Source organism: Myotis myotis, unplaced genomic scaffold (assembly GCF_014108235.1).
Source record: "Myotis myotis isolate mMyoMyo1 unplaced genomic scaffold, mMyoMyo1.p scaffold_m19_p_15, whole genome shotgun sequence".
Classification (NCBI taxonomy): Eukaryota; Metazoa; Chordata; class Mammalia; order Chiroptera; family Vespertilionidae; genus Myotis; species Myotis myotis.
This window is the reverse complement of record NW_023416319.1, coordinates 19,857,919-19,884,772: the sequence shown is the minus strand read 5'-3', so window position 1 is coordinate 19,884,772 and position 26,854 is coordinate 19,857,919. Positions and strand designations below refer to the sequence as shown.

General features: G+C 50.1%; 1 protein-coding gene across 2 annotated transcripts in view; it reads left to right on the top strand.

Annotated features, from left to right (window-relative positions):
* Positions 1-943: 943 nt before the first annotated feature.
* GOLGA7B (golgin A7 family member B) overlaps positions 944-26,854 on the top strand; it is a 31,152-nt gene continuing 5,241 nt past the window's right edge. The window contains exons 1-3 of one of the 2 annotated variants that reach the window (XM_036336411.1): positions 944-1,055; positions 18,267-18,556; positions 25,441-25,566. In XM_036336411.1, the coding sequence (XP_036192304.1) occupies positions 18,545-18,556; positions 25,441-25,566 (138 nt within the window). In that variant the 5' untranslated portion in view covers positions 944-1,055; positions 18,267-18,544. Of the gene's footprint in view, positions 1,056-18,088; positions 18,557-25,440; positions 25,567-26,854 lie in introns of those variants that run through there. The other variant, XM_036336410.1, reaches the window with a different exon arrangement.

Sequence of the window (26,854 nt, the reverse complement as noted above, 5' to 3'; positions counted from 1 at the left end):
CATAATTTAGAAATTATTTATTGAGCAATTGTTTGTTTTAAGGTAATTTTTAAAATTGTGCCTGTTTATTGTGACAGTTCAACTAAAGAAATTTCTAGAAGAAAAAGAAGTCTCTTTTGTGTGTTTCATCCTACTCCTTCCCCTGCGGCTGACGAGTGCTAACCGTTTGGTCTATATCCTTTCAGACATTTTCTAGGCATTTGTATAGGATTTGAATTTTTTTTACATAAACCTGCCATACTATCCATATTATCTTGCTCTGAAATCGTACTATCCTTTCTTGTAAGTTTTGATCGTTCCGGCGATTGTGCTGGAGGCAGGCTGAGGGGCCTGGGACCCTGAGCTCTGAAGCCTGACCTTGCACTGTTTTAAAAGTCAGCTTCAGGTAGGGACAGGCTGTCCATGGGTGGCTGGACAATGAATGCATTGTCATTTTCCTTTTGTTATCTGCATCTATAGTTTGTTTTTTTTTGTAAAACGAATATGAATTGATTTTGTAATAAGAAAAATGAAGCAGGGAAGAATTGAGGCTCTGAAGGCCTGGTGCACAGCTTGTATCTTTATTTAGCACTTACTTCATTCTTCTGGCTGCATAATGAGTTGTTTATGTGTTTGTCTCCCTTGAGGGCGGACAGGGCTTATGCTTTTGCTGTCCTCCCTACTCCTGTGGAGGGTGCCCGGCACACACGTGGCTCCTCTGGGGCTGTGGCTGGGGCCGCAGAGGAGGGGGTGGGCTCCAGAGACCCCCACGTGCCCTCAGTTCAGGCTCAGAAAGGACCTGCATCTTCTCAGGCCGTGCTGGCTGGTCAGGCTCCTGCTCCCTGCGGGGCCATCTGGGCCTCCGGCCTCTGAGGGAAGCCGGGTGTGAGCTCAGGGGCAGTTATTTACGTGGCCCAGCCAGGGTGCCCGTGGCAGGCGGCACCCAGCTGAGGAAGTAATTAGAGTGCTGCCAGGAGCAGGAAGAGGGAGAGGCGTGGAGCCTGCGCTCCCTGCGCAGAGCGATATAAATAGCTGGTCTGTTGGCGGAGGCGGCAGCAGTACACACAGGAAGAGAGGTGGGAGCACAGCGCCTGGCGCGGGGGTGGGAGCTGTCTTCTTGGGCTTGTCTGTCAGTCTGGTTTGGGAAGGTGCAGGGGAGTTGCACTGGCTGGCAAGGGGCGTGTGGTCGAGGGGACCTGGCCAGGTCCTCCTTCCCCTGCCGGGGTTCTCCCACCTGTCCCCCCACAGGACTAGCCTGCTCGGGGCTCAGACCACTAGTAGGGGCACCAGGACAGCCCACAGACCCCTGCTGGTCCCAGCTCCCTGGCTCAGCCTTTCCACCAGGAGCTCTTGAGGGTTGGGGTGGGACTGCAGAGCCCAGGTCATTTATAGCATCTCCGAGGGAACAGTCTCTACTGGCCTGGGCACCTGACTCACCCGAAAACACTTTATAAATAACCTGGAGAAGGGACGGGGGCTGTCCGCCCGACCTCCACACTCTGGGAGCAGGTGGCCGGCACCGAGGCCCCGGGCTTCCTGGACGCCAGGGCAGAGCTACCTGACTCCGACCAGGAGCCAGGGCCAGGGATGCTGGGAGGGCCGCCAAGTCCTGGTAGTTGGGGTTACAGTGATCCCGGGGCCCCCGGGAGTCCTCCTCTCAGCTATGATGTTGTCAGTGTGCCTGCCTTCTTGGGGGGGCGTGCATTGGGGGTTTCTGCTGGGCAGACTGAGCCAGGGTGAGCTACACGTGCTGGGTGGCCCAGGAGGAGTGCCTGCCCCTCTCTGGGTAAGAGGAGAAGTTGAACTAGGTGAGTGCTGAGGTCCTGTGCAGCGGTCCCATTTTTGATTCTGGCACATTATAGTGCGGATGGGTGCCCCGCCATCCCACATCACCCCAGGGGTGTGTGCTGGGGGGTGGGGGACAGGAGGAGCCGTCGCCCACCTCTGGAGCTCCGTGTGCTCGGCAAGGAGAATCGCTCCTTGCTCAGGACCAGTCGGCAAGGGAGCCTGCCGGCCAGTGGCAGCCACGGGGGGCCGGGTCCGCAGGGTGTGCTTGGGGAGGGCCCGATGAGTGTCCCCGGGGGAGCAGAGACATTTGACTGTGTCCCAGAGAAAGCTGGTTTCAGGCCCGCACGTCCCGCACCAGGACATATATTACCTTGGGAGGTAGTGAGTGCCCTGTCCCTGAATGAACGCTCTTCTGTGAGGATGAGGAGGAAGGGATTCCCCACTGAGCGGGCTTCAGGACTCCTGAGGAATTTGTCAATAATACAAACCCCCAAGTCCCCCCAGCCTACTGAGTGGGCCCCCCAGGGTGGGGCTTGGAGCTCTGAGCCACATGGCCCCTGTGTCGACTCTTCGACTCTATGATTCTGTGGTGCTGACCTCAGAGGGCTGGGGCTAAGAGTATCCCAGCTTCCCCTACCCTAAATGTGTCACCCCAGCTTTCTAGCATTTGGCAACTGCTGACATGGTGATAGTAGATGAAGATCAAATGGCAACCTCAGGAGACCAGGACCACGAAGCTCAGTCGGTTGCCTTGGCAGCCGCCACAGAACCTGGACCAATGGCGTCCCGGGAGCCGCCGAGGAAACAGATGCCGGGCATCGTGCTTTTGGGATTCCCGTGCCAAAAGGGTTCTGGTATCTTCTGAGGGAAATAGAACCAAGACAAGACACTCAGCTCTGCAGTCCATTCAAACTCAGGCCCTGGTCAGGGGGCGCCTGGCACAGCCTGGTGTCTGTAAGGTCCCCTCCCCTTCCCTACCGATAGCTCCCGTCCCATTGGCTATGGCCTGTGGGAGTGCCTGACAGTCTAACACATTTCCTATTTATTGTGTCCTTCAGGGGATACCTTTAATTCCCAGGTGTGGCTCCTGGACCTGCAGGCTGGCAGGGGTGAGATTCTGGGATAGGCCGGCCTTTAGTCTCTGAATTCCCTCCAGGGGAGCAGAGACTCCCTGGAAAGAGGACGAGATCTGCATCCAGATAGACCAGGGTTGGCATCCTGACTTGTTTACTTAGCTGTGTCGCCTTGGGCAAGCTGCTTGCCCACCTGAAATCTGGGCGTAGCCAAGGTACCACTTTCCTTTTAGGGTGGCTGTGAGGATTAAGTGAGATGATGGATATGAGGTCCTCAGCTTGGGGCGCAGCGTGAGGGCTCAGCTAATGAGAGCGCCACTGCTGCTACAGGAGGCGGGTCTGTCCCCCTCCCACAGAGCACTGAGCCCCGCCATCCCAGCCTGTCCCAATCAACGCTGGCCCCCTAGTCCCTATCCAGGGCACGAGGCCAGGGCTCCCCCCAGGGACTAGCTTCTGACTAGCTGTGGCTCTCTATGCAGAAGTGGGGTCCTGAGGGGGAGGCCACCACCTCCACCTGTCCTTTCTGCCTGACTAGGCGGGCCTCTGGGGGGTGGGCCACCCCAGAGCTCCGAGGAAGCCCTGCTCAGGTGTTGGACGGATCCTCTGACACTAAGTGACTTCAGTGTCAGGAAAACCTCCGGAAAGATTCCAATTTCCTGCTGACCTATGTGTAAAATGACCCTAAAGAGGGAGGGAAATCCAGACACATCTGAACAGCTGTAAGACAGACTTTGCAGACCCCAGGGTGCCACGCCTGGGAGAGCCCCTAGGGTCACGAGGCCCCCCCTCCTCTTTTAAATGATGGAGAACCTGAGGCCCAGAGAGGTACCTGTCAAATGTCACACAGCTAGTCAGACCCTGAGCTGGGATTCAACCCCGGGGTTCCTGGCTCCTCATCCAGTGCTCTCTCCACTGCGCCCCACAGCCAGGACTGGGGCTGGACTCCGGCCCTCTCTCGCCTCAGAGACTATGCAACTAACCATTGCACCACACGGCCACCTTCCTCTCCAGCACCTGACCCCAGCCTTCTAGAACAAGGCCATCATACTTTAGGATCTGCCTGGCTTGGTGTAAGATGGGTTTAAATGCCTTTAGGGATGGCACCCACTCCCTTCAATTAGAAACTGCTTTCACTAGGAGGAAATAGTTCCTGCACTAAGCCTAGATTCCCAGGGATTGATTCATCGATTCCATTCACACAATCACATCCCCTCCGGTCATCGGAGTGCTCCACCCCGGAGGGCTTCACATGCTTGCATGCAGTTATCCTATTCTGCTCCACTTGGCAAAGCCCAGAGTGTGGGTCCTTTCATTTGTTATAATTATTCTATTCCCCTTGTCCTGCATGGTTTCAGATATTTCATCTCTGAACAGCCTCCGATTTCAGGGTATCTTTCTGGAACAGAGGTTGCCAAGAACCCCGTGATGCAGTCAGGAAAGATCTCATTAGGAGCAGATAAAGGAAGGGAGGCTCTCCCCACCCCCCGGGGCAGAGTTGTGCCCAGGCTGCCAATAACAGGGCCATCTGGAAGGTCTTCTCTTCTCTCTTCCTGAATAGCCAGGCTGCCCAGACACCAGGCTGAAGGCAGAGGGGGCTTACCAATGCCCCCCACCTCCCCGGTACAGAGTGTGGACAGAGCCCTCTCTGAGCAGGGATGTGGGTTTGAATCTGTCTCCATGTCTCCCTTCTCAGCCTCTTCTCACCACCCTGGTCCAGGTTTTTATTCAGTCAAAAAACGTTTATTAAATGCCCACTGCATGTCAGACCTAGAGCTGGGCACTGGGATACAGTGGTGGACAAGAGGCATATTGTGCCTGTCCTCAAGGAGCTTATGTTACTTGAGAGAGACAAGAAACAAGCAAAGCAACAGAGGAAGGTGAGCAGGTGAAGCGCAAGGAGGCTGGAGTCCAGGGAAGGAGAGTGAGAGGGGCCACCTGGAGTGAGGGGTCCCGGAGGCCTCTGAGCAGGGGCATGAAGCTGAGACCAGAAGGTGTGAGGACTCTGTCAGGGAAAGAGTGGGGAGGTGGGTTTGTGGAAGGGGAGACAGGATGTGCCAAGTTCTAGGCAGCAGAGACCTGGAGGAGTGGGTGGTCAGTGTGGTGTGAGCTGAGGTTGGAAGGGGAGGCAGCTCAGACTGGAGGAGTTTATGGATTATTGTAAGTGTCTGACTTTCCCACAGACTCACTGGGTGACCTGAGCAAGTAACTTACCTTCGTTAAGCCTCTGTTTTCTGTGGGGGAATGGAGGTAGTAATTCCCCTTCATAAGCTTATCAGGAGGTTTCGATGAGATCTAGGAAAAATACAGGGTGAGTTCTCCATATAGGAAGCAATTCTTATTATTCCTATTTTCACCCCCAGTTACTCAAAGAAAAACATCCTAACACCCTGGCTCTCTCCCCACCCTGCGCCTGTCCTCACTCCCTTCCTCTCCAACGTGGGGCCTCCCAGTCCCGACTGACGTACAGATAGAGCTGGTCCGGTTTCAGCCGTAACAAGCACCACTGTCTGGGCTCTGCAGGCTCCACATGGTGGTGTGATGGGAGGGTTCTGCCCCCCTTGTGAGATGCCTGCATCTCACCTTGATTCTCTCTTCTTTGTATCTTTATATTCTTTTAATTATTCAGCAGGTATGAAAGTAATAACTTCTGGAATATGCATAAAGTATAAAGAATAAGCACATAGCAAATGTCTTTGTACCCACCAGTCAATGTAAGAATAAGAATGCTGCCTCCCATTTGGAGTCTCCTGTATGCTGGTCCCTTCCCTTCCCTAGAGCTAACCATTTTCCTGAAATGTATATATTTGCTTTTCTTAATAATTTGCCACTTGTGTATATACCTAAGTAACATTGTTTTAGTTTTTGCATGTTTTGAAACTTTATATAAAAGGAAACACCATATATATATATCTCCTATATAATAAAAGGCTAATATGCAAATTGACCAAACGGCAGAATGACCGGTTGCTATGATGCGCACTGATCACCAGGGGGCAGACACTCAATACAGGAGTTGCCCCCTGTGCTCCCACAGGGGGAGGGCCACTCAGCTAGAAGCTGGGCTCACAGCTGGCAAGTGCAGCAGTGGTGGCGGGAGCCTTTCCCACCTCCCATCAGTCTGACATCCCCCGAGGGCTCACAGACTGAGAGAGGGAGCAGGCCGGGCTGAGGGACCCCCTGCCCCCAAAATTTGTGCACTGGGCCTCTAAAATATATATATATATTCTTCTGCCACTTGCCTTTTTAACTCAACATTATTTTTCTATAATTTGTGCGTGTTTTTACTGCTATATAGTATTCCATTGTAGGAATAGATCATGATTTAATTGTTCATTCTTCAGCCTAAGGATAGTTGGGATGTTTTGTTTTTTTTCTTGTACAAGCAGCGATGCTATAAACATTCCTGTTCATAACTGAACACACATACGCAGTGGTGTAAATCTAGGAGTGAAATTGCTGGAATTATATGGGATTGTGCTAAAGTATTTTCCAAAGCAGCTGTGCCTACTGATACTCCCATCTGCGTTATATAAATGCTTGCATTGCTCCACAGCCTGCCCAATGCCTGCCTTGACCGTCTTTGTAAGTCTAATCTAGAAGGTGGTATCTCACTGTATTTCCCTTGATTTTCTGGTGTATTCCCCAAAGCAGCCACTTTTGGCTTTGCTGAAGTTGAGGTTATTTACTCTCTTCTCTTCAGAATCTTTTTTTCATGCCCACCTCTACCCTTCTTGCCTATGGCAGAGACTATAACCTTCGTCCTCTCTCAGACCTGGTCCTGTCCTCTCTCCTCTATGATCCCCCTCCTTCCATGCCTTCTTATTATCTTCAGCATTCCTCTGCTTGTGATTTCCAGGCTTCATAAATGAGTTTATGGTAGAAAGTTTTGGTCACATCTAATCTCTGGCTATTTGCAACCTCTTCTTCCTTGCCTCCTCTGCCTTGAGAGTCTGAAAATGCTAGATGCTTTCCTGGTTTCCCTTGCAGCTGGAAGAGGCCATGTGACTGAGTTCTGGCCAATGAGACGTAAGAGGAAGTCTGTTAGGGGGCTTCTGGGAAATTTTCTCGAAGACTTATCTCCTGAGAAAAGGAAGTAGGCTTTCCCCCTTCCTTCCTGCCATGGATGTTTGGAGCTGCAGCAGCCACTTGCAACTATGAGGCAATCAGTCTGAGGATGAGAAACCAAAGTGCTTAGGATGTTCTAGGGAAAGGATGAAAAAAACCTGGGTTCTTGAGGACACGGCTGAGCTACTGAGCTAAACCCGGAGACCCTCCTCACCAGACTTCCTGTTAATTAAATGTGTTTATTGCTCAAACCATGTTAGTAGGATAATCTTTTTGCAATCCAAACATCTGACTGGTAGACTGTCTTTGTGTAGATTTTTTTCTTGCTTTTTTAAATTTTTTTATTATTCTGTTCATTAGTGCCTCTTGTACTCCAAATTGCACTCTGTATTCACTTGGTAATGTGATTGCTGCCACTCCATTGCTCTTGAATTTTCTGTAATACTTGACACCATCCATCCACCTTCCAGTGACTGTGCTTCCTTGGGCTTCTGTGATGAATTCTCCAGGGTCTTGGGTCTCCACCTGCCACCTTCTCTCCCTCTTGCACTGACTTCTCACCATCAGCTGCCCTGGCTGAACGCCTGCTGTGGACGAGGAGTCAAACATGGCTGTTTCCAGAGGTTATTTTATTTGCTCCTCACAAAAAACCCTTCCACTTAGGCATTATCATCCCAACTTCACAGATGTGGAGCCTCGGCTCTGCAGGGTTAATTAACTTGCCCAAGGGTGTTCCCTTAGTAAGTGACACGCTGGGATCTGATCTGAGGCGTCTGACTTCAATTGCACCATCTTGTCCAAGGCCACACAGCGTTGGTCCATTTCTCCTAGCTCCCAAGGTCAAGAGACCCCTTCTTATGGCATTAACTATTACTTTTTAGAGAGACCTCTCAAGTCTTAACTTAGAGTCTTGCAGTCCTTTTATCTCTAAAAAATCACGGAAGCTTCTCCTGCCCTTTGTATCTGGCATAGATAGAGTTTCCTGGTCTGCCCTTGTGATTTCTGACCAGGGCATCTCCCAGCCACAGAGATGGATGGACAGTCCTGCGTCCTCTGTGTCCTCCCCTCCCTTCTTCATCTCCTGTGCTCAGCTGGAAGCAGCAGCCTGTGGCAATTCCATTTAAAATGTCTCTTGAGTCTGTTCCTTTGCCCTCATTCCTAGGCAGTGACCTGCGCCTCCCATTCCCACCAACTGGGCAAGCACAGTAGCTTTCTTCCTGCTCTTCCTGCTTCAGCCCCTCCCCTCCAACCCATCCCGGGATGCTCCCAGGTGACCTGTTCCAGTAGACTGCTTTCCTTGTGCCCTCACTGTTTTGGCTCCCTTGCAGGCCCCCATTGTCTCTCTTTAATGGCTTTTCATTATCTGACTGCAGCCTGGTTTCTCTATGGAGTAGTTCAAGTCAGCCAGCATGGTCTGCTGTTTCACATATACCTTCCTTGTCAGCCTCTAAGTATCAAACACCTCATCTTTCAGAAACTTCCTCTGGTCCCTTGGGCCAGGGGACGACTCTGTCACCAGTCACGGGGACCTCTCCCTTCTCAGCTTTCCCTCAACCCTCATTGTCTCTATGGGTCACTGGGGCACCTGTCAGTTGTTCATTGTGTCCTGTTTTATCTGCATTTCCCAAACAAGACTGTAAAGTCCTTTAGGATTGGGGCTATGCCTCTCCTTGCATGAGGCTCAAGGTTGGAGAACTGAATGGAGTCATTCCCTTTCCTGTAAATACACCCACTTTCCTGTACAAATATTAATTGAACACTTACTATGTTCCAGGAACTATTCTGAGCACTGGGAATGCAGTTAAGGAAACACACTTCCTGCCTTTGAGGGACTTATCCTATATAACAAAAGGCTGATAAGCAAATTGTCCCCTTGACCAGGAGTTGGACTAGGGGGCAGGGCTGGCCCGCCAACTTCCCGTCCTCCTGGCCAGCCCTGCCCACTATCGGCCCCCCTTCAACCCTGGGCAGCAGGACCCCACCTGTGCATGAATTCGTGCACTGGGCCTCTAGTGTTCTAATAAGGGAAGACAGACATAAATTTTGGAAAATATGATTATTTTGTAGGGCACTCATAGGGTGCTCATAAAAGGGGCACCTAACCGCAGCTAACATGCCAGGGAAGGCTTCCCCAAGGAAGTAAATTTTATTATTTTATTTTTTACAAGTCTCAATTTTTATTATAGTTTCAACAAATAGTAAAATTTTAATAAATATAATCAGAATAAACAAAATATAGGGAAAAAAAGGAAAAAACTGTACTTACTCAAGGAAGTAAATTTTACATTGGAATCTGAAGAGATTTATCCAGGTGAAGAGGAGGGAAGAACATCCCAGACAGAGCATATATGAAGGAAGGCTAGGAAGTGATACAGAGCGTGGCACACCTGAGGGTGGAGGCGCAGAAGTCCAATTGGCTGTGCTGGCTTGGAGGGTGTGAGGGAGAGAAGTGGTGAGAAGGGCCTGGGCGTGATTATGATTGGCAGGGGCCAGATGGCTGGATCTCTGGAACAATAGGAGCCCAGGGGGTGTGGCCTTGGTGAAGAGAGAGCTATATGCTTTAGCTTTAGGGAAGGAAGCTATAGGTACAGGGAGGCAGCAGGGGGCCAGAAGCAGCAATAGATGACCCAGAGGCAGGGAATGGTGCAGTAGCTCACAGAACTCCGAAGACTATGGAGACGTTCCAATCACGGAACCTGCCCTGTGACCTTACCCTGGTCAGGAATTTCAAAAGCTCTATAGGAGGTTGCCACTCAGCACGGTAAGAGAAAGGCCATAAGAAAGGCGCCTACAAAACCTTGTGTCGGGAATAGGATGGTTCAAGAAAGTGTTCCTGGGATGGATGGGTTGTGAGATGCCTCTGGAGGGTGGGCTTGGCTCAGGACGGCATTCTCTCCTTCCCACCAGTGCCCAGTGCCCAGTGCCCAGGCCTTGGCCAATGGCCTCTGGCTCTGGGTGTCATGGTGGCTGTTGCCCCTGGAGGAAGCACCTGGGCCTCTCCTTCCACAGCAGGAGCTGTCCTTGGGAGAGGGGGGTTGACAAAGGCCATTTCCTCAACGTTCATTTCCTACCCAGACAGAAAGCAGCGTGGAAGCTGCTTTCCTTCCAAGGCAATTGGACCAGCTTGTCCAAAGCCAATAAGTCTGAACTGAGGTCTTCATTATAGTGCCTCTCCCACTGTCCAGAAGAATTGTGTATCTTCTACAAAATAAAATGTTTACTTATATACATTCCTTCCCATAGAACAAATCAGATGTAAAATGATTGGTTTTAACAAGGTTCAAAGGAACCCTGCTTCTTTCTCTCCCTTTTCCAGAGAGTTTTGCTTTAATTCAACAAATACTGATTGAGCCTGACATTATTCTAGACATTTGGGATCCATCAGTGAACATAACAAACTCCCTGCCCGAGCTTACACTGTAGCAGGCAAGACAAGCGGGAGACAGAATAAGTGACATTGTTTGCCAGAAAACGTGACGATTGCTATAGAAGAAGAACAAGAAGGGGAAGTAAACAGAGAAGTTCACTATTCCCACCAGCCAGCCTACTTTAGTGGGAAGAAGGATGGGGAGAATGAGAGGGAAGGAAGAACTAGGAAGGGCTGCTGTTTTTCTTTATAAGCCCTTGTTCCTGGTTGGACTTTCAAACGAATTTCATGAATACATGGATAAAAATTAAATTCAAACAGTGCTGTAACTATAAGGGGGTGGGGGTGGGGGGTGGTGGCAGGGTGAGCTCAGTTCTTTTCTGTCCTTACAGAAAACAGGACAAGGTTTCTAAAGTTAAAAAGTCAAGAAATACAACTACACACATATCATTAGCAACGTAAAGATAACTATCGGAAGAATTTAAAGCAGAAACAGTCAAAAGAGTGGAAAGGCATTTCTCCTAGGGAAAAAATGACTGAAGGTAGGAAGGCGCAGGTAGAGTAGGCAGGGGACTCTTGTGTTTTATTGTAAGCCTTTTAGTATGTTTCTAAAATCATAGGCATGTGTTACTTTGATGATTAAACAAAAACACATTCTATTGAGCCCTAGGGAGCCCATGGGGGGTGTGTGTGTCTTGGGGCTTTTGTAGGGAGTGAGGGGGTGGTAGGGCAGGTAAGTTCTGCATCCCTTCATTCAAACCCACTTTCTTTTATTTGTTTTATAAATCTGACTTTCATGCAAGATTTTGTTTGAACAAAGGGTTCTGCAGGTGAAATTGGTTTGGACTCCCTGCTCCCTTTTGGCTCTCATAATTAATGATGCTTTATAAGCACCCATTACCCTTTATGCCCATGCCTATATATGCTTTCTCAAAGAATTTCCGTCATTGAATCAGCAGCCTTGCAGTTTCCCCCCGGTTGGCTATGGTTTGAAGTGACTGGTGTGTTTGTGCCAGTTTGTTTGGTATGGAAGTGAGACCCTGCCGTCAATCATTTGATGATTGTTACTCTGGAGCCACTGTTAGAACAGGGGCCTATGCCTTTGGGTACTCTCCCTGGCATCCAGCACAGTGGCTGCTGTATGACAGGTAGGTTTTGGCTAAGAGTTCCCTGTTGTCATGCCAGTATCTGCAGTTTCTCCTGGTGTGGCTGTGAATTCTTATAGAAACTTGCCTCCCACTCCACTTCCTCTGGAGAGAGAGAGAGAGAGAGAGAGAGAGAGAGAGAGAGAGAGAGAGAGAGAGAGACAGACTATGAATAAAGTTAAGAAAGGGCGGCAGCCCCCCCATAGCTTAGACACCTCCTCATGACTCCACTTCCAGACATGTGTCATGGTCTGCTGCTCTGATACTGTTTTTCAGGGTGGGTTCCCTTCATTCATGTTTCTGGGGCCTTTGCAATCATCCCTATTGCTGCCTGGAAGCTGCTTTCTTGAGTTTGAGGTTCCAGAGGTTCTGCATTTCCAGGCAATTTTCATGCCTTCTTGGCTATGCACACCTGTCTCTTTATCTGTTGTCTGGGTGTATGATACTAGTCCTTGAAGTTCAAGCTCAAACATCAGGCAGTTGTAAAACCTTTTCAGAAAAGAATCCCAACTCTGAGGCAACTATTTCCACCTTAGCACTTACCACAGAGCCTGGTCATTGCTCAATTATATTGTGTTATCCTTGGGGAGTTGGAAACACCCCGTGGTCATCTTTCTGACTGGCATACAGTAGGTGCTCACTGAGCTAAATGAAGCATGTTTGGAAATTTTGACTTTAGAAAGTTAGGAAATCTTGCTGAGCCTGAAAGAAATGTCACTGTGGGAAGATCTCCAGCTAGTCATCTCTACAAATCTTTTCCTGTTTTCCTCTTGAAAGACCAGATTTGGGAAAGTCAGGTAACATCTAGACAAAGCTCCCCATGCTGGGAGGGATCCTATCCAGGGAGGGAGAATTATTGCCACCGTTTTATAGATGAGACAGAACTGAGGCTCAGAGAGATTGAGACTTGTATTCACATAGTGAATAGCAGAGCGAGAGGTTGCACCCATGCCATCTGACTCGAGGGACACTGTTTCCCACCACACACTTCCTCCTAGTCCCCGCAATGCGCTCTGAGAAGACACCATTTAACTTTCCAGACCACAGTTTCCCCCTCAAGCATTCATGCAATTGTTTTCCTTCCAGATGCAAGTGATGAGAATGTCCCTGGCTCCCCTGCTTTTTCTTCATTTCCCTGAGATTTGCTGGATCTTTTCCTGTCTTTTCTGCAGTTTGCAGGAGTTCATTTTTCTCTCATCTCTTTCCAGATATCATGATTTCCAAATCCTTCCATTGGTTTCTTCCTCTGGCTGTGGTCCTTTTTGGTGGTGGTGGTGGTGGTGATGGTGGTGGTGGTGGTGGTTGTGGAGACTTTGCAAGGCAGCCTTGATTGGAGAATGATAACGATTGAATTCATTAGTGGATCTTCTTTGATGTTACTTTGTAGGCAAGCTCATTGATTTATGACAAAAACATCAAAGAGCTAGGCTCTCGCACAGGACTGGTTGGTTCCAAGGCGCTGGGTAATAATGATTAGTCAGATTAAATCTCAACATCTCCTCCTGCCTAAAAAGTTCAAGTCCCAATGACTGGAGTGTGGGAACATTCCATCCAGCAGCATCCCGCCTCAGCCGCGAGGCAGCACAGTGTGAAACTCTCCCCGCCCCAAATGTGGGCCTTGCTGCACGGCCTCCACTTGATGCCTCCAAGCCTTGAGGTCTGTTGAGATTGTTATAACAGCCCTGGAGGCAATGTGGTGGCAAAAAGCTGAAGCTGTTAGGGTCTCTCTCCAGTCAGGGGAGCTGGATATTAAAAGGGATCGTCATCCTTTTGTTTGTTTGTTTGTTTGTTTGTTTTTGTTAATCCTTACCTGAGGATATTTTCCATTGATTTTTGGAGAGAGTGGAAGGGAGGGGGAGAGACAGAGAGCAACACCAGTGTAAGAGAGACACATCTCCCACACACTGAGCCTGCAACTGACAACCTGGGACCCTTCTGTACACGGGCTGACGCTCCACCCACTGAGCCAAACTGACTAGGGAGGATCATTCATCCTTGTGTGGATCATCGAAAGGTTCTTGTCTTAGGCTTGCAATTTCAATTACAAGCAGGAGGACTCTCTTTGGGTGACTCAGGAAAGTGCCAGCCCATGCCTGGCACATAGCAAACTTTCCATATATGATGGCTGAATGTACTTATTGATGAAGGTCATGAGGCATGAAGTCTCTGACTAGTTGAAGTGGAGGGAGGAGTAGAGCTCAAGTCTTTGCTTATACTACACAACATCCTAACTCACATCTCTGGCCATTTATGCTGCTTCTACCGTGATGGGAAAACTGTCTGTGCTCCTCTACAAAGCCATCCCCTCCATGTTTGCCCTGGATTCCATGATCTGCTGACTTATTAAGGGCTTGATTCTGCAATTAACCCTCTCTTTTCTGAACCATCAATGTTTCCCTCTATAATAGATTATTCCTATCAGCATACGAACAAGCTCTGATGCCTCCCATCTTAAAAGAGCCTGCCTTGCTTCTACCCCTCCCTCAAGCCGCCATGCTACTCTGCTCCTTTTACAGCAAAATGTCTCTAAAGTGCTGTCCACACTCTCAGCATTTCTGCTTCCTCTTCTTCATTCTGATCCAAACCTACCTTAATGAGGATCCCATCCTCTCTTCCCACTGAAACAGCTCTTATCAAGCTCACCAGTGACCTTGTTGCTGCTGTAGTTGGAAAAGGGGCCACAAGCTAAACCCCACAAGCTCAGAGATGGGAAGGAGCCACACAGTGTGGTCTGACTGTAACGCTCCCTAATTAGAAGCAGGTCATGGCGGCTGGGTAGTCTCGTCGAGGCCTGTAGCTTTCTTGACAAAGGTTAAGCTTTATTTTTGAAATTGTCACTTGTCTTTGTGCATCTAAGATAACAAACCTTTCCTTTGAAACGTCGGAGTAATTGTCTTTTCCAGACCCCTCGAAGACACAGCACCAGATAACCAGAGTACACATTGCTATCTTGTTGCCCGAATACCATCTCTATGTGCTGTAAGTGTTAGCCATTCTGTGCCCACCAGTGGAAAAGAAGTATGCCTCTCTTCACTTTGCTGAGATTTCCCTGCTTTGCTTTCTCCCGCCTCCTTAATCTACCACCAATGAATTTCATGGAATCCTTCTTAGGTTTCGTCCTTTGATCCTATGTATAAAATAAGCTGCAAAACTGCCATTCTCCAGAGCATTTTTTTCTCAATCAGTTAAGTTTTTGCTTCCCTGCAAATGCCATCAAATAAACTCTTATAAGACTTTTTCGTAGGCAGGGCTTTCCATGGTCATTTCTCAGTCCTCATCTTATTCTACAGGTGAGCACCAACCACTCTGCACAGCTGGTAAGGCTCTGTTACCGGTGTCTTGCTTGGCTACAGGACATCACTCTCTCGTGGGTCTTCTCCTACCTCTCTGGCCACTCCTCTCAGTCTCCCTTTGTCTTCCCAACCTGTAAGTAACAAAGTGCCCAGGATCAGTTCTTGGACAAATTTCCTAGCTATACCCACTCTTTAGATGATCTCATTGAGTCCCATGGTTTTAAATATCATTCACATACTGATGACTCCTGAAGTTATATTTCCAACCCTCTACCTCTCCCCTGAACCTGAACTGCCTGCTCTACGTAGATATATAACATGCATATCAAACTTCAAACCCAAATCAACTAAACACATCCAAAGCTCTGTATTCTCCATCCGAACTCAGCCCTTTGTCTTCCCTGCTCAAATTTTCAGTGGCTCAGATTTCAAAACTTGGAATCATTATTGACTCTCTTTTATACAACACCCCCAATCTATCCACAGATCCTGTCAGCATTTCATTCAAATTATATCTAGAGTATGATTGCTTCTCACCACTTCCACCCTAGTCCAAGCCACCACCATATCTTGCCTGGATGATGCTCTCAGTCTCCTAATTGGTCTCACTGCTTCTATCCTTGCCTTCCCCAACACTAGTATCCAGAGTAATCTTTTAAGAAACTGCAATTAGATAATGCCATGCCTCCACTTTAAATCTCCTAAGGCTTGCCACCTCACTTGCTGAATGAAACCCTAAGACCTTATCAGGGCCGACCAGCCCTCTAAGACCTGGTTTCAGCTACCTTTGTGATCTCAGCTCCCACCCTCCTCCCCTTTCCCACACACCAGTCTAGATACTGGTTTCCCTGATATTCTTTGAAGATGCTAAACCCATTCCTGCCCCAGGGCCCTTGCACTCTGTCCTCTAGACCTTATCACCCTTCCCTCTGTATCTGCATGGTAAGTTCTCTCACTTCCTTCAGGCCTCTGCCCAAATTTCACCTTCTCAAAAAAAAGCTGTGGCTACTCTTTCTAAAATAACCCCTCCTCTGTCATACACATACTCTCTCTCATTACTATGCTTTATTTTTCTTCCTACCAATGATCATACCTGGACATATTTTTTACTATTTGCTAAGTGTTATTGATTGTTAACCACATTAATATGTAAGTTCAAAAGAACAGTCTTTGTGCATTTAGCCATTGTTGTATCCCAAGTTCCTAGAAGAGTGCCTGATACATAGTAAGTGTTCGACAAACATATGTTGAATGAATGGATTTACTGAATAAACTCACCTAGGTCTCTTGTCATCAGGTGAAGAGAGTGGTTTCCAGACGTTTGTCTAATTAGTATGATCAAAATCAAGTGTGAGGAAACAGGAGAGTTATGCGTAGAGATAATCGGATTATGCATTTATTTAGTACCAGTGACCACCATGGTATTCACAGTTATTTTCAGGTTGTTCCTTGATGTCAACTCATTTGTCAAATTCTAAGGCAGAACAAAACACCTGCCTGCCACTACTTTGGCATGTCACCTATCCTTGGGGACTCAGGGTGTTTATCTGTGAAATAGGCAGTTGGAGATGTGATTACTGCTTGGCTACTTTATGGTCTACAAGGTGCTGGAGGGAGGCAGTACCACCACTCAGACCCTGGAGCTTGACTGCCTATCTTTGAATCTTGCCTCCATTCCTCACAAGCCACACGACTTTGGGCAACTTATTCAGTCTCCTCCTTTGTAAAGTGGGAATAATAAAAGAATAATAAATCCCTTAATTATTTATTGTTAAATAATTAATAATTCAATACTTTTTAAATTCAAATAATAATTGTGAGGATTACATATATGGTAATACACATAAAGTACATCACATATGGTCTGGCACATAGTAAGTGCTCAGTACATGTTAGCTATTAAAAATAAAAAGTTCTCGGGGAAGTTTTGAGGGGATCATTGCTATTAATGTGTTTTAGGAGCAATAAGCTAGAATATTAGATGATACGAAATCTTTCAAGGTGTGTTAGTAATATTGTGATTGTGTAGAAGAATTTCCTTATTCTTAGGAGACATATGGTGAAGTACTTAAGAATAAAGCCTCATAATGTCAGTCACTTTCTAGTAATCTAGTGAAATGTACCTCCATGTTTCTATACCAGTAATGGCGAACCTTTTGAGCTCGGCTTGTCAGCATTTTGAAAAACCCTAACTTAACTCTGGTGCTGTGTCGCATATAGACATTTTTTGATATTTGCAACCATGGTAAAACAAAGATTTATATTTTTGATATTGATTTTATATATTTAAATGCCATTTAACAAAGAAAAATCAACCAAAAAAATGAGTTCGCCATCACTGTTCTATACTAATGTCTATGAAGCAAATATGGTGAGATGTTAACAACTATTGAAGCTAGATAGACAGTTCAGTTTATCGTATTATTCTTTCCACGTCCCTGTATGTTTGAAAATTTCAAAACACAAGGTTGAAGGGAGAAATAACACCGCTACAAATAGCCTCGCTAAGCCCCACACGTTTTCCAGGAATAGGCTCAGATGTGAAGCATTTGCCTGAGGCCATTCAGCTGGTGAGGCTTGGGGAGTCTGAGCCCAGTTCTCCGGGCTGCCCCTCTCTCCTTTGTTTGCTGCTCTGGACCCTCAGGCAGCAGTGAGCAGCGAGGAACGCCCAGCTCCCGCTCAGAGAGACAAGGAGCAGTAAGGGTGGGCAAAAAGGCCCCCGTGTTGGTGTTTCCTTGGTTTATTAAGCCAATAGGTCATCTGGTTGGAACGCGTGGTGTCGAAAATGCGAAGGCAACACCAGAGCCAGGCCTGCCATCCTTAGAGCGTGGGCCTACCGGTTTGGCACCACCAGCTTGTGGTTTTTGAGTGGCGGGTGTGTGTGTGTGTGTGTGTAAACTCTGGGGGTGCAGAGACCAGAGGAAAGCGGGGCGGGGCCAGGGCCAGGGAGAGACTGGCTTCCATGCTGGAGCTCCCTGAAAAAAGGGGCCAGGGTATCAGAGGAGGAAACTCGGGAACGTATTTAAAGAAAAATGATTCTCTGCGGTCTGCATATCCTCCTCTAGCTAATAGGTTCCAAGGCGGTGAAAGGAGAGAACGGGGGAAGAGGGAGGGGGCACAGAGAAGGAACCGGAAAGGAAGAAGAAAAATATACAGAACAGGCAGCCTGGGCCACGGTGGGGAGGGCTGGAGGGGACAGGGTGCAGGAGAGGAAGGGAGCCGAGGACGACCCTTAGCCTCTGCAAGCGGAGAGTCCTGCCCCAGAACTGTCCTGCCGCTCTCTCCTCCGTGTCTGTCGGTCCCGGAGGCCGCCGGAGCGAGCGCAGAGCTCCAGGCGCTTTGCTAGGGGGAAGGGCAGGAGAGGCGGAGCCTCCGCGCCGGGGCGGGAGCCGAGCCGCTGGCCGCGGGCGGGACTCCTCTCCGGCGGGCGGGCGCCGGAGTCTGGGGGCCGCCGCTTCCCCCTCCCGGTCGGCGGAGGCGCCTGCCCCCTCCTCCCGCCGCCGTCCCCACTCCCACCCCCGCCGCTGTCAAACACACACCCAGCCGTTGCCTGCAGGAGCGGCGGCAGCGGGCGATCCGGCGAGGAGTAGCCTCAGGCGCGGCCTCGCCTCGCCTCGCCTCGCCCGCATCAGCACCGCGGACAGCACAGCGGCCTGACCCAGGGGCCCGCGGGGCCACCTGCCCGCCGGCGCCCGGGACCCCGGCGCCCGCATCAGCACCACGGACAGCGCCCAGGACCCCATTTCGCCGCCGCCAGCCCACCTGCGGACGGCACCGCGGACAGCCTCCTTGCCCAACCCCTCAGTCGGCTTGAGCGGTCAGCACCCCCGGAACATGGCCACCGAGGTAGGGGGCGAGCACATGGCAGTGCCCGGCTGTGCGGGAACAGATCCCCTCTAGGGGCGTACTGGGCGGGAAAGGAGGCGGGGGTGGGTGGGAGGGTAGGGGTGAGGTGGGTAAGGTGGTTTCCAGGGTCGGTGGGGGCGGAAGGGGTGGATGGTGCAGTGGCAGAGGGGAAGAGAGGGGCGCATCTCACCCCTGGCTTGTCAATCTGCCCCATTTGAGTCCTGCAGCTGTGCGGGCCACTTGTTGGCACTAGCGCCAGGGTTGCTCCCGCACTTCAGCTGGGGTTTCCCCTTCCCCTAAGACTGCAAGTCCCGAAGCCGCTTGCCTACCCTGGAGGGTTGGAAATGAGCCCGGGAGAGGGAATGCGGCTGGAGCTGTTGCTATGCGGTGCAGCCATCCAGCTTCTGAGCCAACAAACCTGGCTAAGGGATGGCATTTCCTTCAGGGGCCAGAGGAAGACAAGGAATCTCCAAGCCAAAACCCCAAATGGCTGGTTTTAATGAGCTGCCCTTGGTTGCTTTTTTTTCTCCACACTCGAGTTTCCTGCACCAGGGTGTCCACATTTCTCCCATGTGTCTGATGAGAGGAGCTTGCCTTCCTCAAGGTGTGCCTATAGGTGTGTTACTTTCAAGGGACTTGAAAGTTGAACCAAGGGACCTGTTGGCTGAGGTCAGAATCTGTGTGCAATACTTAAGAGGTCAGGAATTACCTCCTCTACCCCCTCATTTCACCAGGGAAATGGAGCTCTTTATGTTCCCACTTAAGTAGCACATAGAGAAGGGGAGGATCTACTTGAAACTCACACAGCATGTCAGCAGTAGAGCTGAACGTTTCTTTCTTTGGATTTTTGGAGTGGAACCCAGGACACCCGGTTCTGTTGTCAGCTTCTTTTGTGGTGTTTTCCCATTTCCGACACAGCTGGGACATAAGCCACGGGGACAGCAGGAGCTTTGGAAGGGCTCTGTGCAGTGCCTCCGGGCACCCTGGTGGGCGGCGTGACATCAATACTAAGTGTCGTTGTTAGTCTGCTGTTGTCACCACCACAGAACCAGGTGCAGTTGCTCAGCATCACTCAGGTTTCCGGCCAGGCTCAGGCTCAGGCTCAGGCTCAGCTAGGAGAGCTTGCCCCCAGGACCCTGTGAGGGGCGAGCCCTGAGCAGACCCATGGAGCTTGCTTTCTAGGGTGGAGGGATGCAGAATGCTCCGGAAGTGCCAAAGACACTGGGAAGAGCAGGAAGAACAAGGAGAAATGGCCAAGGAGCAGGTCACCTTCCAGACAGGGCTGTCAGACTGCAGCGGAGGCTGCTGGTGTCAGGCAGGCAGGAAATCTCAGCCACGTGGGCACCACTAGGCCAGGGGTGTGGGCAGAGAAGACAGCTGCATCTGTGATGCCATCTCACAGATTCCAAGAGGCCCGCCTGCCCCAGCACACCTCCCTCTCAGGCCTAAGGTTCCCAGACTCCAAACCGCAGGCTCACCTCTCCAGGTCGAGGCACTGTCTCCAAGAGGCTGCTGTTAGGCATGTGTGATTCTCCCCATCACACTTCTTGAATCTGGCACTTCCCTGTGTTCAAAGCACTATCACATGCGTGGTTTCCTTCAAGTCCGAGAGCAACCCTGTGAAGTGGGCAAGAATGGTGTTATTATCCCCAATTAACAGGATGAGACAGTGGAGACTCAGAAGCTTGCCTGGTCCCTGTGAAGGAGCCAAGGAAGGCATCATTATCTCATTTTACAGATGATGCAACTGGAGAGCTGAGGCTTGTCCAAGAAAATATGGCTAAAAATTAGCAGGGCCAGGACTAGAGCTTGAGTCTTCTGTCTCCGTGGTCCGTGAGTTCTTGGCTATATCCAGGTGTATCAATTAGCCGGCCGTGTTGCCCAATAGAGAGGTGGGCACTTAGGGGATCTTGACGTGAAGCTTTGATGGGTGCAAAGGAGTTCAGGAATGGCCGGAGTGTGGGAACCGGCCTGGCTGGGTCAGCTTGCGGGCAGAGGGACAGAGGAGTGCTCAGAAGGGAGGGGGAGCTGAGGGCAGACATTGCTCATTGCCCAGTTTTGCCTTGGGTGGACTGATGGCAGCACCGAGGGAGGAAGCCTTAGCCCTGCCAAGGCACAGGACGTGCGCATTATCTGGGCTGCAGAGTGAGTCATCCTCCCCGGGCTGTTTTTAATGTTAGGAGTGAGTTAAGATTACCAGGAAAAACCTGTTGGGAAAAGGAAACCTCATGCCAACCTCCTGTGGCCATTCCCTTAGGATTCTGAAGTGGAAGTCCTTAGCTCCAGCAGAAGGGGAGGAGGGGAGAGAGAGAGAGAGAGAGAGAGAGAGAGAGAGAGAGAGAGAGAGAGAGAAAGAGAGGAGTGAGAGATTTGCAAGATTGGCTGTCCCTGGATCCCTGGAAGGAAGGCATGGAAACAGGACCCTTCTGCTCCCTAATTTCTGTTTAGGAGTCAGCATTAAGGGAGGGGTGTGTGTAAGGAACTCAGAGGAGGGAGACGCCTCCTGAGTGATACACTGACCTCATTTGGAAACGGTAACGAGCCCATATCCTGAGCGACAAATCTCTGTGAATGTGTGTCACTGGGAGCAGGTGGCCAAGGCAGCTAGGAATGCCTGGCTGAAAGGGGCTTCTCCGAGAGGTGGAGTTTGGCTCCTGGGAGACTTTAAAATGCGTCCAAGTAGCATGTCCCAAGGTTTGATCTTCGAGGCATGAATTAACGACCAGCAGGCAATGGGCTGGGCTTGGGCTCTGCTGTCGTCTGAGAAGCAGGAAGGCCTTGTGCCCAGGTTTCCATCCTGAGGCCCCGCTTGGCTGCCTGTGACTCACGGTCCTCACTCCCCCACAGCCTGGCCAGGGAGCATGCTGTTGGCTCATCCGCTGCATTTCCTGATCCCGGAGTTGAGCCTCAAAAGCATCCTCAGAATTGGCTGTTTTCAGTGAGGATAGAGCTGTGGGCCAGAAGGGGCCTCCGGTGTGTCCAGGGCAGACCAGGCCGGGGAGTGCTTATCTGTACTCAGTGCTTGCTCCTTCCCACCTGCACCAGGTTGACTCTATTGGGAACAGTGATGGGAGAGAGGGGAGGGTTGAGGAAGATAAGAAGTGGATGAGAAGCCCAGGTCTCTGGGTCAGTGTCCAGGGGGACCGCCCAGGGGAGACACAGAAGCTGTGACCCCCGGGAGTGGTGTGTGCATGTTCTGCGACCCTCTTGTGGGGTTTCAGAGCATCAAGATCTTGGCTAAAAACCCTTGCCCGCCTCCTGAAAGCTGGCAAGTGGCTGGATACCTGGCTCTTGCTCTGGCCCAAGGGCTCCCTGCCATGGGATTCCTTACTCAGAAGTCCTGAACTGGCAGCTCTAGGAATGATGCTGGTTCCCAGGTGTGCCTTATTCGGTCTGCTTAGTGCTTATAAATGTAAAACATTTCTTTGAAATATTTAAAAATCATGCTATTTGATGTTAAGGGTGTCTGGATTTATGGCTTTTCTTTAAAAATCAGAATCACAACCCAGGCACACCTTCACATGGCAATGATCAGGTGTTTTTGTGAGACATGAGGACAGGAGTTCTCTAATTAGCCACAGTCCCCACCTGGCCCACTTACATGCTTAGTCCCCGCAAACATTTGCATTCATAATCCCTGATGAGGCATCTAGAATGTCAGAGCTGGAAGGGGCTTTAATGATTACATCTGGTTCCAACCTCTTCAGTTTCTAGTTGAAGCAATGGAGGCCTGGAGAAGGAAGGACTTTCTAGATTCGTGTGGCCAGGACGAGCACCTGGTTTCCTGCTCCTGGCCCAGTGGCCCATCTTTCCATCAGAGCTTTTCGGTGTCTCACAACTGAGCCACCAGGGCTGGAGAGGGCCAGGAGACACCGCCTTGCCTTGAGTCCCACTCTTCACCAACTACAGACGAGTTTGTGATGTGTGTGCTTTAAGTAGATCTTGGAGGAGCTCCAGTGGCGCAATCGGTTAGCGCGCGGTACTTATAAGTAGATCTTGGAAACGAAGGCTCTGCCGTATAAAGAGTATCTGATACTGTCCTCCAGCAACTCCTCAAGACCCCACAAACACTCTCCAGGGAGGGAAGGGGATCCCGGTCCCCCAAGGCCAGGACAGTGTTCTAAAGCTCAGGACAAGGTTAGGGCTGGAAAGGGTGTTGGCCCCTCCCACTATGGCAACTTTGAGAACCTGTGGGTAAAAGCCAAGAGAAAATGAGACCGCATTACGTAAGGTAGCACCCTAAAATCTCAATGGCGTGATACAGTAGGAGTTTATTTCCCACTGGGTACTGAGACCCGTGTTCCTGATCAGCGAGCAGGTGGATCTCCTCTAGGCTGCGATTCAGGGACTCAAGCTCTTTCCAACTGTGGTTCCACCATCTTCATTTCCACACTAGCCTCCCTTGGTTTCTGTGGAAGGGACAAGACCTCAGGGGAGTGGCTGGTCTTTATGAGCCAAGCCTATAAATGACATTTATCACTTCCACTCACATTTCATTCAGTCCCATGGCCACACCTAACTAACTGCCAGGGAGGATGGGACTTAATCTAGCTGTGCGCCTAGGAGGAAGAAGAGGTGGCTGTGGCCAACAGCTAGCCAGTCCTTGGAGACACATGCCTTCCTGGTAGCTCACAGGGCATGTGTGTGAATTCAGACAGAGGAGGATGTTGGAGGGGAGGAGGCTGAGTCCATGTCAGAATGGCTGAAGCACTGGCATTTCCTTTTCTTTCCATTTTCACCACATTTTTTCTGGAATTGGACCCACTTTAGTCAACCTTCCAAGAGGCCCCCTACCCCAGTCATGCCCACTTCCTGTGCACCACTCACAAAATTTCCAGAATGATCCTTCCAGGGGAGGGGAGTCCATCCTCAAGATGGACTGGCGCATGTCAGTTGGGTTAGGAAGGTGGGAAAAGGCCACCACCCTTTTCTTTAAAAAATAAAACAGTATAAAACCATAACCAGCTAGAGCAGACACAATGATGAGTAACTTATTTATATAAGCAAAGCATTCTTTATTGTTCAAAGTCATCATAGGATCCTAGTAGATGTCAAGGAGACTTACTCAATGGAAACCTTGATTAGAGGAATCAAGAACTATTAAGACTAGAGGAGTATCTATACATTATTTAATCCAATTCCAATCCCTTGGGATCGTGTCTCTTAGGCAGAACAAGGCTCACCTGGATTTAGGAAGGTCTTGAATAATGGTCAGTCTCTGATTTGTACCTTTCAGGCCCTTGATCTACCAATTATCTGCTCCTACTACCATATTGGCAATCTTTTTCACGTTACTTATTCTTTCCCCAGCGTTTAAGCAACTCTTTTCCATCTTCAATCCTCCCCTCCAAAACCCCTCTAGTAATTTTTAAAAAAATCTAATTCTTCTTTATACTATTCCCAGTGTTCTTGTCTGATTTGCAAACCAACTCCATACTTGCTGAAATCTGCCTCCAGTGAAGTCTACTCATTGGCATAGACCGCCTTCTCTGCTATCTCCATTACTTTGCACAAGCTTCTCCCTCTGTCTGGGTTGCCTCTTCCTCCCTATTATTCTCCCCTCCCCTGCCTCTTCCCTGCCCCTTCCCTGCCCGTCCCTGCCTCTGCCCCTGCCCCTGCCCTCCCTGCCCCTCCCCTGCCCCTGCCCCTGGTAACTCCGGGCCTTCCTTTATGACTCAACAGGATCCCAGGAAGGCTTTCTGAGTCAGTGCTTCTGGGTAAGAGGTTACTTCTCTGTAGCATTTATCACAGTCGAATTCATTATATATTTACCCGTCTCCCTCCCTGTAGCTCAGACTGTCTTCTGCTCAGCATCCCTGGAGCCTGGCAATAGTAAGGACTCAATAAATGGAAGCTGAGTGACTGGATGGATTCACTTTAATTACCCGGGATGAACTGGTTGGTGTTCACTCTGCCTCTGGGGCTTGGTCTCCACGTGGCTCTAATGTCTGGCATATTTCACCCAGTGGGTTGCTTGTCTGGAACGTGGACGAGAGGCTGGAAGTGGAAGAAAGGGGCCCTGTTCTTCTGTGGAGTTGAGTCCACTTCCCACAGATGCTAGTCTGTGTCGATGTCAAGTCTGCAGGTGTGGACAGGGGACAGAAGTCACCCCCCTCCTTCCTACCAGGGCAAGGAATTTCTTCTGTTTCTGGCTTTAGCCCACTTTATCCACAATTTTCTCTGGGGGCTTGGGCATTTGTGGGACTCCCCTTTCCTATGGTGAGAAGTGCTGGACCTGAAAACCATTCATAGTGCTCTCCTACCCAGGCCATAACTTGACTTGGCCTGAACCCGAATCTCCCTGAGTTCAAGGGCACATCAGGCACTTCTCTGCCCGACACACGCCCCTCTCCCAGACCTGCTGTAAGCTCCACTCAGCATTTGACACTTCAGCCTTGTTCAGTACTGGGTCCCCTAAGCCAAGGCCTGACAAATTGTAATCATTTGATGCTTGCTGAATGAATGAAAGTATGGAAGGCCCCACCAGGTAGGGGTGTGTGTGTGTGTGTGTGTGTGTGTGTAGGGTGAGGTGGGGGTGGGGGGTGGGGAGGGAAGAGGGGTTCGGGCCAGCCACCAGGAAGTCTTTTCCTCTCGTTAAAATTTGTTTCTGGCTCTGTTGATGGTTCCAGAACCTCTCATTTTGGCTCAGTGTTGGCTCTGCTTCAGGCTTTTTCTAGATTTCCCTGGGATTGCTCCGGGCATCTCCTGGGGTGAACTCTACAGTCCTGTGACCTTCCTGGAGCACATGTAGGGGCCAACTTGTCCTAGTTTCCCAGAAAGGTCCCTGAATTTAGCGCTGAAAGACCCCATCCCCAAACCCCCTCAGTCTCGGACAGACTGGGAAGGATGGTCACCCTGCTCGCGCCTTCTCTGCATCTGCCCAGGTGCACAATCTGCAGGAGCTGCGGCGGAGTGCGTCCCTGGCCACCAAGATCTTCATCCAGAGAGACTACAGCGACGGCACCATCTGTCAGTTCCAGACCAAGTTCCCCCCAGAGCTAGACGGCCGGGTAAGGACGTCTATTTCTAAGCTGGGAACACAGGCCAGGATGGAACTGAGGGGCTTATTCAAGTGTATTTCCCCCACCCCCCGCCCAGGATATATGACACATACTTATTCCGCCACTTCACGTGGAAGAATTAAAAACAAAAGACGTTCTTAACATGGCCTCGCTGTCGCTTCGCTGAAAGTCAGCACGGAAGAAACCTCAGTTTCAAGTCCAGCAGCTCTCAAGTTTCAGTAGCACGAGAACCACCGGGAGAGCTTGTTAAATGTAAATTTCCAAGTCCTGGTGGATGGTATTAGGTGTTATCAGAGAGGCCGGCTCCGTTTTTGGACTGGGTTCAGGAACCTCCACTTTTTAGCAGCATTTCTCACCCACATTAGCATTTTCTGGGGAGCCCTCAAAGACCCCAGACCCGGGCTGTTCCCCACAGCCCTCCCTGCAGACTCAGCTCCCTGTAAGGCATCAGCTTTTTCGGCGGAGTTTTGCTCCTGGTTCTGGGGGTGTGTGTAGCCTCTATCCCAGGCTGCTTAGAACTGACCTGGGTTTGGGGGAAGTCAGAGGGCAGACCCTAACCCTTTCATCCAGCAGCCAGGCAGATCTAAGTGGGTTTGAGAAGGTGAGACAGGCCTGGCTTTTGCTGATCTGATCCCCTAACCAGCTTTTTGGGAGCCATGTGGGTCCCCTTATCTTAGCATGCCTGTTCTTTGGGGTGGGGTGACCCTGGGGTAGAGCAGTAAAGCTTAGGTCAGGGGCCAGATGGACAGAATTTTATCTGTGTTCACTCCAGGTCTGTGTAGGGACAGTGGCTGGGAACCCCAAAGCTTCTATTTGTGGGAGGTTCCTAACCTGTGTGATGGGCAGTTCTAGCCCTGTGGGGGTGAGTGGGGAACAGGGTGCTCTGTAGAGTATAAAAATGGGGTGACAGACACCTGGACACCTGCTGGGTTTGGAGCATGACCTCCCAACCCAGGTGTCCAGTGTAAGGTGGCCCAGGGAGGAGCTAGACTCGGGTCAGAGCTGTGTAATCTTGGACAAGTCCATCAGCGTTCAGCAAGTATTTATGGAGCATCCACTATGCAACAGGCACTGGGGATGTAGGAGCAAACGGATGGAGTTTATTTTCTACCAGAGGGTACAAAAATAAAAACACACAAGTAAATATATAGTAGCTCAGGTGATCACAAATACTAGAAAAATAAGGGGGGGGGGCAAGATGGATAGAGAGAGCTAGAGGTAGGGCATCTGGGGGGTGGCCTGTTGGACAAGGTGAGACCTGAGGGAAGTAAGGGAG